Genomic DNA, 12,129 nt, shown 5'->3' with positions numbered 1-12,129 from the left:
TGGTCTATCATACTCTTAGACTAAGATATTTCCTCTTCGTTCTCAGCTAATACATTCTACAGATAAGGCCCAGCAGATATGAATAGGGACTCTTGGTAGCTTAAAAGGAAATCTTTAGAGGTGGTTAAGTTGAGACGGTTGAGTAAAACCAGCTTAGCAAGACTGACTTCTCCAGAGAAATTCTTATTTTGCAAGCTCAATATAAAATGGAATTCTAAAAACATGTGGAATGAGTAGGCTAGAGATAGAGTACTGTATTTTACAAGGGAATATAACAGAATTGTGGTTTAGGGTTAAGGTTTAGGCCCCAAATGGCAGGAATGAAAGCAGAAATCTGTTCGGTTTTTGTATAATAAATTTTTTATACACTTCTGATTAGGATAGATAAACTGCCATGTTGACTACTTGGTACACTTCAACCCACCCAAACACTCCTAAACCTTAAGACAGAAGGTCCCTTTGAGCAGTAAGTAACAATGGTCATTCATTAAATGGTCTGTAACATAAAAAATAATTCCTCATTAGAAATGAAAACATTTCTTTCCAGAATAAGAGTACCCTTTCCTCCGCTTGAGAGAGAAGAGTCAGCTGATCTAGGCACTCGACCCAAAGCTCAGAAACAATATCAAGTAACTTGTTTCCTTTCCACACATAAATACACATCAACAACACCATGCTGTGGTTTGCATTAGGGTTGGGGTCGATTTCAATTGAGGCAATTCAGAAAGTAAACAGAAATTCTAATTCCAAATTTGTCTCAAAGAAGCATTGAGGAAAATTGGAATGCAACTTCAGTTTACTCCCTGAATTGACCAATTAAAAATGGAATGGATCCCAATCTAGGTTTGTATCAAGGTTATTGCATTAACAGACAGTAATACACAGCTTACCAGTTAATAGTAAGAACATAATGACAGCAGGGAGGTTTGTAACAGAAATTAAACATTGACCTTGTCATCCTAGCATTTCTTTTACATTATTTCACTATTTTTTTTAACCTCCATTTCAGCCTAGTGCCGTCTGTGTAGTCAAACCAACGTCTCTTTACAATTGTAGTTTATCTTTTTCCCCCTAACCATTCAAAACATTCTTCAAAATAAGCAAGGCTGTCTGAAAAATTATGAAGACTCAAGATTCCAAGTCATTCTTTTTTGGTTATAACAAGCTTTCCAAAATCTCTCTCAGAAGTCAAAGGAAGGATATATTTGAGGTTCACATGTTGGTACCACAGAGAATAGTATGGAAATACACACTTTGTGTTTCAGAATCACTGTCATTTAGGAAAGACGCAATCCCACCTCAACTAATCTAACTGTGGACCATAGAGGAAAGAGTGGAGGGGGAAACGCCTGTGTGTGAGTGTGTGCACATAAGTATGAATGCATGCATCTGTGATAGGACTATCGCTTCAAATAAATGCACATATTCACTTAACAGCACGAGTTCATGTGACCCATAATATTAGTTTCCTCAAACGCAAATCAAATTGACACTCGACAGTTTGTGTCTCATACATGAAATAGAACAAAAACTAAACCAAATCTAAAAGCAATCATTAGAAGAACTTGAAGTGGTTTAAAATGGCTTTCAAGTGAATATAACCCCAAATCATACTCAAAAAATAAAAAGGAATCGAGGATCTTCTCCCATCATCTATTTCTCTATAGTATTTTCCTTATCATATATTATTCTCTACTTTTAACCTATGTACATTGTTGTGATAGGAATCGGCTTTTTGTAATTGATCATTGGTTGGTCTATTACTGTACTTACGGTAGTAGGTCTACACTACATTGAGAATGCTCCAATGTTCCCAGATCAGTGGATGAGGTCACTGGCCCATGTCATGAGGAAGTCGCATAAGGAGCCGTGATGTCATCATAGAATGTTCAGTCTGCTTCTAAACACTGCTGTCCCTAAGAATTCTAAAATATGAAGCCAGCGAGGTGTCACCTAGAGTTAAAATACCCCTAACCATACTTGTATTTTTGTACTGCTTTACTGTAGCTTTTCGCTGATGGTACGAAGAAATTAAGTCACTGCACATATTTCACTTCATGAGCAATAAAAAAAAAAAATACATCACTGCTTTCTTTTTTTCTTCGTTTTCTTTTTTTTAATGTTATTTTGTGAGCCTTGTATTGTAAATGGATTCCCCCTCTTCTTCTGCTGCCAACTACCGTTTCGGAAGAAAGCAACAGAAGGAAAAAGAGGGAGAGAGAGAAAATATCCTCTCTTTCTCCTCTAGCTGCGAATCACCCTGCTCTCCATGTCTTAGATAGATAGATAGATTAATAAATAAAAGGTGGTCCCCCAAGCCCAAAGGGTGCTATGTACACGTATCAAATGATCTGTTGTTGTTTCATATTGATCCTCTCTTTACAGGAGTTGCCAATTACATAATAATCTACATGGGGCTAGTAGTGCTGCAATCAAAAGTACTCTCAATAAAACTCAGCGCTTCGCTTATTCTGGTTAATCAGCTACAAAGGGGTTATACATTTTAATCCTATATTGTATGCCCTCCCTCAAAAACACACACACAAACATTCACGCGCACGCACACACACACACACACACACACACACACACACACACACATACACACATACACACACACACATACACACACACACACACACACACACACACACACACACACACACACACACACACACACACACACACACACACACACACTCCTAGTATTTCCTTCTTGGTCAAACACTTCCTTTCCCTGTGTTTGTTTGTAGATTTCAGCTCCATCTTGGGAACTTTGTGGGAGGTCAAAGGTGAAGTAAGTAAGTGGGAGGGGCCTGTGGCAGCGGGTGCAGTTCCATGGGCAGGGGATAGGCTGAGCCTGGGAAGGGGTGTGGGCCCGGGGGCTTGGTGAGGGTCAGGGATTGGAGCGGTGTGCTGTCTGTCACTCATGTGTCCCAGCCAGTCATGCGGTCTGTGCTCTCCAGTGAGAGGGACTTGGTCTTGTGGGGTGAGGCCGGGCTGGGGGGACTGCTGAACGTAGAACTGTTTGACGCCGTCGAGTGACGGGGCGAGTCAGAGTCCTGGAGAGAGAGAAGGGGGGAGAAAGAGAGAGAGAGAGGGAGAGAGGGGGAGAATGAAAGGGGAGTAACAGGGAGAAAGAGAGAGAGAAAGAGAGAGAGAAAGAGAGGCACTTAAATGTCATACTTTTCTCACAGCTAAACACAGAACAGGCAAGGGTCACGGGCTCAGTAGGCATGCAACGCAAGAAAACACTGAAACACAGGAGGCGATACTACCTTAACTTGTCTTAGAAAAAAACACTTTCTCCTATTTGTGCCTACTGAACACAACCCATCTCTCCAATGGGCTCCAGTAGATCAGGCCTGGTCAACACTAGTCCTCAGGGACCTCTGTTTGTGTGTGTGTTTGTGTGTGTCACCGTGTGTTTGTCCTTTCAAACAACCACTGTCGTCATCATCAAAGCTGATCTGCTGTTTGACTGCCGATGTGGACATGGTGATATCACTTCACATCACTACACAGAGCGCTAGGTAACAAGGAGTTAATGCCCCGGAACATTCCACATCATCAGACAATGAGCAACTCGATTGACCGGAAATGATTGGTTACAGCAAAACACATACACAAAACACACAAGGCCCCGTCTACTGTCTACTACTACAGTACTTAGCAGTCAGTGGAGGTTGACCAACTTTTGTTCCAGCCTAGTTCAAAACGCACTTTGTTAAATCAGGGGTGTCAGAGTGTGTGTGTGTTAGTGCTGTGTTGGAACAAAAGCCTGCATACACTGCTGGTCCTCCAAAACTATGAAATGCCACCCCTGCTATAGTATACCATTGTGTTCAAGATATCCCTGAGGACAGCATTGAGAGTTACTAGTTAAGAAAAGCAGGTTTGACAGCATCTCCCTCCTTCACTGAAGGGAGGTAGTAGGGTTGCAAAATTCAGGTAATTATCCCACAATTCCCAGGTTTTCCAGAAATGTCCTGATTATTCCCTCCTGAAAACCTGGGAATTTTAGGAAAGTTATCAGAATTTTGCAACTCTAGATGGGAGGTGGTGAGGGTGAATTTGTCCTTTGCGCGCATGTTTCTCACAGACAAAACAGAGTCATTTTTCATTTCTATGGCTATTTATACATTAGGCTACGGCTGTGGGAGCTACAACTTTCCACCACAGCACTACAGTAGCTGGCACAAAGGTACAGGTATATAATGGCCTATAGGAGAGGAGCGCCACATTATCCATAGTATCTTCCTGATGATGTATCAATCAAATCAGATCAGATACTGTCATGGTCATTATTAGAAACATGAGTTGGGCTGGCCACAGGGGGACAGTATGGAAGCAGACAGACGCATGCGGGGTAGAGGATGTTGGTGACACACCATTCCAAAAACCAAACCAGGAAATGAAGTAGAAACACCAGGGCAGGTCAGGGGAGTGGGGAATGAGTAACCACCCTCTAGCCATAGCCAGAGGCAGAGGGGGCGATCAGATGCTGGTGCTGCTGGGGCTGAAATGGTGCAGTGGTGGGCAGGAGGGGGGAGTGACAGAGGCTTTGGGGCAAAGCTTCACGACTGTGTGCACGCGCACACGTGTGTGTTGGTGTGTGTGTGTGGTTGAGGGGGTTGGGTACAGTGTCGGGTTGGTTGAGTGTTTGTGTGTGCTGACATTACCTTCATTTTACTAAGCAGGGTCCTTAAAGCCCTTTTCAGATCAGGGGTCTTCTCCGATGGCGAGACCGCCTGCCACTGGAGAGGAACAGTTACAGACTCAGCGACCCCGCCCGGCCCAGAGTACAACATGCTGGGGCTGGGGGGGACCGAAGCGGGTGGAGGGGGCGAGATGGGGCAGGCACGAATCACGATGGAGCTAGCCAGGTATGAGGGACGGTGGGGTGGTAGACAGTCAGCCAGGCCAGAAGAGGGAGCCAAAGGCAGGATGGATAGCTAGAGCAAGAATCCCTGCTTTGAGGATGGCTGGATGCTTGAGGTAAAAGTTGCTCTTAACCACAGATCTAGGATCAGATTATTAGACCCCCAAATCTAACCTTAAACATTAGGTGGATTAAAAAAACTATCCGACCCTGAATCAGTGGTTAGGGGTGACTTGTAGCTATCTACTCCTGGCTGGGTGGTTGAGGCTGAGGGTTGGAGAGAAGAGGCCAGATGCAGAGAACCAGAGAGGGGAATGGCTGGGACTGAGGTTTGGGTCAGGGTTGCGTAGGAGGGGGGCCCGATTGATTTCCCTATGAGGGGCTGTGGTGGGTCTAGGAACCAATCGGACCGAGGGATAGGATGAGGCGAAGGGCGATATGGGAGGGCACGAGAAGACGGAGGCTGGGTGGTGGATGTTGTGGGTGAAGGGGGGGGGCACAGTTATGGGGCACACTTTCATATGTCTAGTTACATACAGAGAGGGAAAAAAGTATTTGATCCCCTGCTGATTTTGTACGTTTGCCCACTGACAAAGAAATGATCAGTCTATAATTTTAATGGTAGGTTTATTTGAACAGTGAGAGACAGAATAACAACAAAAAAATCCTGAAAAACACGTCAAAAATGTTATAAATTGATTTGCATTTTAATGAGGGAAATAAGTATTTGACCCCTCTGCAAAAAGACCCTTGTTGGCAATCACAGAGGTCAGACGTTTCTTGTAGTTGGCCACCAGGTTTGCACACATCTCAGGAGGGATTTTGTTCCACTCCTCTTTGCAGATCTTCTCCAAGTCATTAAGGTTTTGAGGAGACTGGCTAGGCAATGTGCTTCTTCTTGAGCCACTCCTTTGTTTTGGGTCACTGTCATGCTGGAATACCCATCCACAACCCATTTTCAATGCCCTGGCTGAGGGAAGGAGGTTCTCACCCCTAATTTGACGGTACATGGCCCCGTCCATCGTCCCTTTGATGCGGTGAAGTTGTCCTGTCCCCTTGGCAGAAAAACACCCCCAAAGCATAATGTTTCCACCTCCATGTTTGACGGTGGGGATGGTGTTCTTGGGGTCATAGGCAGCATTCCTCCTCCTCCAAACACCTACCTCAACTAGCCGGTGCCCCCGCACATTGACTCTGCAACGGTACCCCCCTGTATATATAGCCTCCCTACTGTCACTTTATTTTACTTCTGCTCTTTTTTTTCTCAACACTTTTTTTGTTGTTGTTTTATTCTTACTTTTTTTGTTTAAAATAAATGCACTGTTGGTTAAGGGCTGTAAGTAAGCATTTCACTGTAATGTCTGCACCTGTTCTATTCGGCGCATGTGACCAATACAATTTGATTTGATTTGATTTGAAACACGGCGAGTTGAGTTGATGCCAAAGAGCTCGATTTTGGTCTCATCTGACCACAACACTTTCACCCAGTTCTCCTCTGAATCATTCAGATGTTCATTGGCAAACTTCAGACGGCCCTGTATATGTGCTTTCTTGAGCAGGGGGCCTTGTGGGCGCTGCAGGATTTCAGTCCTTCACGGCGTAGTGTGTTACCAATTGTTTTATTGGTGACTATGGTCCCAGCTGCCTTGAGATCATTGACAAGATCCTCCCGTGTAGTTCTGGGCTGATTCCTCACCGTTCTCATGATCATTGCAACTCCACAAGGTGAGAACTTGCATGGAGCCCCAGGCCGAGGGAGATTGACAGTTCTTTCGTGTTTCTTCCATTTGCGAATAATCACACTGTTGTCACCTTCTCACCAAGCTGCTTGGCGATGGTCTTGTAGCCCATTCCAGCCTTGTGTAGGTCTACAATCTTCTCCCTGACATTCTTGGAGAGCTCTTTGGTCTTGGTCATGGTGTAGAGTTTGGAATCTGATTGATTGATTGATTGCTTCTGTGGACTTTAAGAGTGTGCTCCTAATCTCAGCTTGTTACCTGTATAAAAGACACCTTGGAGCCAGAAATCATTTCTGATTGACAGGGGGTCAAATACTAATTTCCCTCATTAAAATGCAAATCAATTTATAACATTTTTGACATGCGTTTTCCTGGATTTTGTTGTTGTTATTCTTTCTCTCACTGTTCAAATAAACCTACCATTAAAATTATAGACTGATCATTTCTTTGTCAGTGGGCAAACGTACAAAATCAGCAGGGGATCAAATACTTTTTTCCCCTCACTGTAGATGTTTGATATGTCTTCCACGTCATTCGTCACCAGCCAGAGTATTTTCAGTTTCTGTGTAGTGTTATGGTGAACCTAGTCATATTTAGAGCAATTGTGCTCAAACGATTAGTGAAACGTGGTTTCAGATCCATCCACTTGACTCTCACAACCAAAATACAACCAAGATACAACTATCTGAACATTAGTATCAGAGATGCGACTTATCAGAACAATTTATGGTATATCATCTAAGCTGAGACACCGATTCAGCACAATTCTACCCAATTGTTAGTAGTTGAGTTTTAGTAGCCTTAATCAAGTGCACTTTACCCAGGCGCCCTAGGGAGGAAGCAAGCTAGGCTGGTCACGTACCTCTCTGTCGAACTGGGAGAGGGGTGCGTCGCTGCAGCCGTCCATACCCCCTCCGGAGGACAAGGAGCTCTCGGAGGGAGAGGTCATGGTCTGGCGCTTAGAGCTGTAGCTACCCCCGGACAGCTCTCTCCTCAACGCACTGCCGTTCTGAGATGACGAACCTGGAAAAAGAGGTTGAGAGCCAAAAATAGAGGGATAGGGGAAGATAGAGAGGAACGGGGAGAGAGTGGGACAGAGAAGGGGAGGGGGAGTTAGGAAGGGAACAGAGAAAGCTAGACAGATGAGTGTCAGGCAATGCATTTAAATCTACAAGAATATACTTTCCATTGTTCACTAGTAACAAGCGCCTCCATTTTCTCTACCCAGGCCTTTATTTTATGATGCTTCTTTAATCCCCATTTTATTGATACATTCTTTTATACAATATTTATTTACTATTAAGCCTACTAGCCTAGTGTGATTGGTAGTGTGGTACTTACGGATGCCCAGTCCACTGCTGGCGCTCATGGACCGTCCCGGCTCGGCTCTGTTCTTGGTGATGGAGGGGATGGACACGGAGCCACTGAAGCCTGCAGCACGACTCTCCTGAACACGCACGTTCTGCGTTAGAAAGGTCAGTGGACAGGGGAGGACAGAATAGACCGGGGCGGATGAGGACAGAGAGGCACAGATATGTGGATTACGGAGATGGTATAAGAACGCATAGATATACAGACACACACAAACATTTGTGAATATACATTCACAGAATGACACAAATATGGATATGAACACATCTCGGAGACCCATGGGGCGGCGCACAATTGGCCCAGCGTCGTCCAGGGTAGGGGAGGGAATGGCCGGCAGGGATGGCGTTTGCAATGCCAGGGTTGTGGGTTCGATTCCCATGGGGGGCCAGTATGAAAAAAATATAAATAATGTATGCACTCACTAACTGTAAGTCGCTCTGGATAAGAGCGTCTGCTAAATGACTCAAAATGTAAATGTAATATGCACACATACAACATGTAATATGGCCATGATGACCACACATATGCACATACGTAAACACAGACATTAAATCACACAAACGAGAACACCAACGCACAGACATTCACATGTACAAACACATGATGCTCAGCTGGACAAGAGAAGGAGGTACAACTACTGAGCTTGTTACAACTGAGCAGAACATCCATGGACACTCTCCTTAGTGCCCTGTCTTACCATGGGCAGGTCTTTGAGGATCTGGATACCGTCCCCAGGTCCCATGTGGGCCACGTGGTTGAAGTTGGTGGGGTTGGAAATCAGCTTGTTCCTCATCTCTGGGTCTCTCAGCATCTCTCTGTATAGGACACACACCAAAGACACGAATGAGGTCACTGTGTCCAGAACACGGTGAATGCACCATTGGAGAGTGATATTGCGTGAACAGGATGAGCTTTATGCCTATGGAGGGGACGTATATGGATGAATGGTATGGAGTCTGTACTAAATCTGTAGTGTGTAATGTACCATTAGCTGTATACTTCCTCTGTGAAGTAGCTTGGTGTAGTTTATTGTGTAGTGTGCACTACGTAGTGTGTAGTGTAGTGTGCACTACATAGTGTGTAGTGTATTGTGTAGTGTGCACTACGTAGCGTTTAGTTTACCTCCTCTGCTGTAGCCGCTCCTCTTCAGGGACTCTGAAGGAGAAGCGTCTCTTGTTGTTCAAGCTGCGAACCATCTGCTTCCTGCTGTTGTCAGACGTCTCGGGGACCACCAGCTCATCACCCTCTGGAATATTAACAACATGGCCGCCGTCGTCAACAACAATAACAACATCAGTAACATGACCATCATCATCATAAATATTTCTAATCCTGTTTTTTTTTTATTGCAAAAATCTCTTAAAGAACGACACGATAATACTACTGTGGAATATGACCATTAGAATGAGTATTACACTCAGTCAGCGGTAATAATCATATTATTGAGATATGGATCTCTCCTATGCATCTAGCAGTCCAGAGGCCTATCCTGTGTGTAACTGACCTGCCGTCTTGTTTCGGAAGTAGATGAGCCTCACTGTCTCCAGACCCAGGAGGTTCAGGGATCCGTCAGGGTTCAGAGGTCGCACCTTCAGGGGAGATACAAAGGGGTCAAAGGTTACACCTACAGTGCCTTGCAAAAGTATTTATCCCCCTTGGCGTTTTTCCTATTTTGTTGCATTACAACCTGTAATTTAAATTGATTTTTATTTGGATTTCATGTAATGGACATACACAAAATAGTCCAAATTGGTGAAGTGAAATTTAAAAAATAACTTGTTTCAAAAAATTCTAAAAAATAAATAACGGAAAAGTGGTGCGTGCATATGTATTCACTCCCTATGCTATGAAGCCCCTAAATAAGATCTGGTGAAACCAATTACCTTCAGAAGTCCACCTGTGTGCAATCTAAGTGTCACATGATCTGTCACATGATCTCAGTATATATACACCTGTTCTGAAAGGCCCCAGAGTCTGCAACACCACCAAGCAAGCGGCACCATGAAGACCAAGGAGCTCTCCAAACAGGTCAGGGTCAAAGTTGTGGAGAAGCACAGATCAGGGTTGGGTTATAAAAAAATATCAGAAATTTTGAACATCCCATTAAATCCATTATAAAAAAAAATGGAAAGAATATGGCACCACAACAAACCTGCCAAGAGAGGGCCGCCCACCAAAACTCACAGACCAGGCATGGAGGGAATTAATCAGAGAGGCAACAAAGAGACCAAAGATAACCCTGAAGGAGCTGCAAAGCTCCACAGCAGAGATTGGAATATCTGTCCATAGGACCACTTTAAGCCGTACACTCCACAGAGCTGTGCTTTACGGAAGAGTGGCCAGTAAAAAGCCATTGCTTAAAGAAAAAAATAAGCAAGATATAAGCAATAATGTTTGGGGAGACTCCCCAAACATTTGGAAGAAGGTACTCTGGTCAGATGAGACTAAAATTGAGCTTTTTGCCATCAAGGAAAACACCATGTCTGGTGCAAACCCAACACCTCTCATCACCCCGTGAACACCATCCCCACAGTGAAGCATGGTGGTGGCCGCATTATGCTGCGGGGATGTTTTTAATCGGCAGGGACTGGGAAACTAGTCAGAATTGAAGGAATGATGGATGGCGCTAAATACAGGGAAATTCTTGAGGGAAACCTGTTTCAGTCTTCCATAGATTTGAGACAGGGACAGAGGTTCACCTTCCAGCAGGACAATGACCCTAAGCATACTGCTAAAGCAACACTCGAGTGGTTTAAGGGGAAACATTTAAATGTCTTGGAATGGCCTAGTCAAAGCCCAGACCTCAATCCAATTGAGAATCTGTGGTATGACTTAAAGATTGCTGTACACCAGCGGAACCCATCCAACTTGAAGGAGCTGGAGCAGTCTTTCCTTGAAGAATGGGCAAAAATCCCAATGGCTAGATGTGCCATGCTTATAGAGACATACCCCAAGAGACTTGCAGCTGTAATTGCTGCAAAAGTATTGACTTTTTTGGGGGGTGAATAGTTATGCATGCTCAAGTTCTGTTTTTTTGGTCTTATTTCTTGTTTGTTTCACAATAAAAAATATTTTGCATCTTCAAAGTGGTAGGCATGTTGTGAAAATCAAATGATACAACCCCCCCAAAAAAATCCATTTTAATTCCAGGTTGGAAGGCAACAAAATAGGAAAAATGCCAAGGGGGGTGAATACTTTTGCAAGCCACTGTACCATGCACACACACCAATCCGACTACCGGCCCTCTGCTACATGTGCAGTCCTATACTCTCACCTTCTTTAGTGGGATTGTCTGAATCCACTCCATTGTGTTGACATCAAACACATCCACAGCGTTCTCACTGTACACTGACAGGTAGGGGGCGTTATAACCTGGAGGGAAGGAAGGAGGAAAACATCAGCTTCAGGCTTAAAGCTACATTCGAAACGACAGCCCTGCCACTTGTTTTGGTAAACAGCTTTGGGATGGGGCAGGGGAAATGTAACCCCTCACAAATTTGTAGACAGCCGCTCTAGAAGCAAGGACTGTTTCCACATGACAGTTTTAAACCTATTCGGAAGCTATATACTTTTTAATTTTCTTATAGTTTGTAAACAGTTGAGAAATAAAATCAGATTTTTTGGTTTATGATAATTTTAAGACAGTTGTGCTGGTTCAGAACTCACAGGCGGAGTTAGGTACGGCCGGCCACATCAGCTCCTGCTGGCGCGAGCGGCGGCCCTGCGAGTCCACATAGACCCCTATGGCTGAGAAGCATAGCAGCAGCTCCTTGGAGGAGATCTCCACGGCACACAACGCGTCCAGGGCCTGCTGGGAGATGAAGGCCAGGGTGTGGTCCTCGGGGTGCAGCAGGCTGACCGGGGCACAGTCCCCGTGGACGCTGTAGCGCGTGAAGCCAGCCTGGTAGCCCACACACAGCCGCTCGCTCAGGAGACCCATCCACTGGACAGGACCTGGGGTTTGGAGCTCCTGCAGCCGGCGGTGGCGCACCTTGCTCTTGTTCACCTGGGAGATATAGAACCATAATGTTGTCATTTAGTGAGTAAATTCCTTTCTATTTCATAATCCCATAAAAATAGCCTATATAGTTGCTGTATTTTCTATATCAAAGTTATACTACATAATTTGTAAAACAC

The 12,129-nt window shown here is 44.5% G+C and overlaps 1 protein-coding gene across 5 annotated transcripts in view; it reads right to left on the bottom strand.

Moving 5' to 3' along the window:
* Positions 1-2,632: 2,632 nt before the first annotated feature.
* LOC121552305 (serine/threonine-protein kinase MRCK alpha) overlaps positions 2,633-12,129 on the bottom strand; it is an 87,599-nt gene continuing 78,102 nt past the window's right edge. For 3 of the 5 annotated variants that reach the window (XM_041865106.2, XM_041865109.2, XM_041865107.2), the window contains 9 exons: positions 11,659-11,998; positions 11,267-11,364; positions 9,497-9,581; positions 9,115-9,238; positions 8,690-8,807; positions 7,963-8,083; positions 7,484-7,644; positions 4,683-4,757; positions 2,633-3,062 (listed from right to left, as the gene is read on the bottom strand). In XM_041865106.2, coding sequence (XP_041721040.2) covers positions 2,928-3,062; positions 4,683-4,757; positions 7,484-7,644; positions 7,963-8,083; positions 8,690-8,807; positions 9,115-9,238; positions 9,497-9,581; positions 11,267-11,364; positions 11,659-11,998 — 1,257 coding nt within the window. In that variant the 3' untranslated portion in view covers positions 2,633-2,927. The remainder of the gene's footprint in view (positions 3,063-4,682; positions 4,758-7,483; positions 7,645-7,962; positions 8,084-8,689; positions 8,808-9,114; positions 9,239-9,496; positions 9,582-11,266; positions 11,365-11,658; positions 11,999-12,129) is intronic. The other 2 variants (XM_041865110.2, XM_041865111.2) reach the window with 1 other exon arrangement.

The sequence above is a fragment of the Coregonus clupeaformis genome, chromosome 36, assembly GCF_020615455.1.
Source record: "Coregonus clupeaformis isolate EN_2021a chromosome 36, ASM2061545v1, whole genome shotgun sequence".
Lineage (NCBI taxonomy): Eukaryota > Metazoa > Chordata > Actinopteri > Salmoniformes > Salmonidae > Coregonus > Coregonus clupeaformis.
This window is presented reverse-complemented; position numbering and strand designations above follow the sequence as displayed.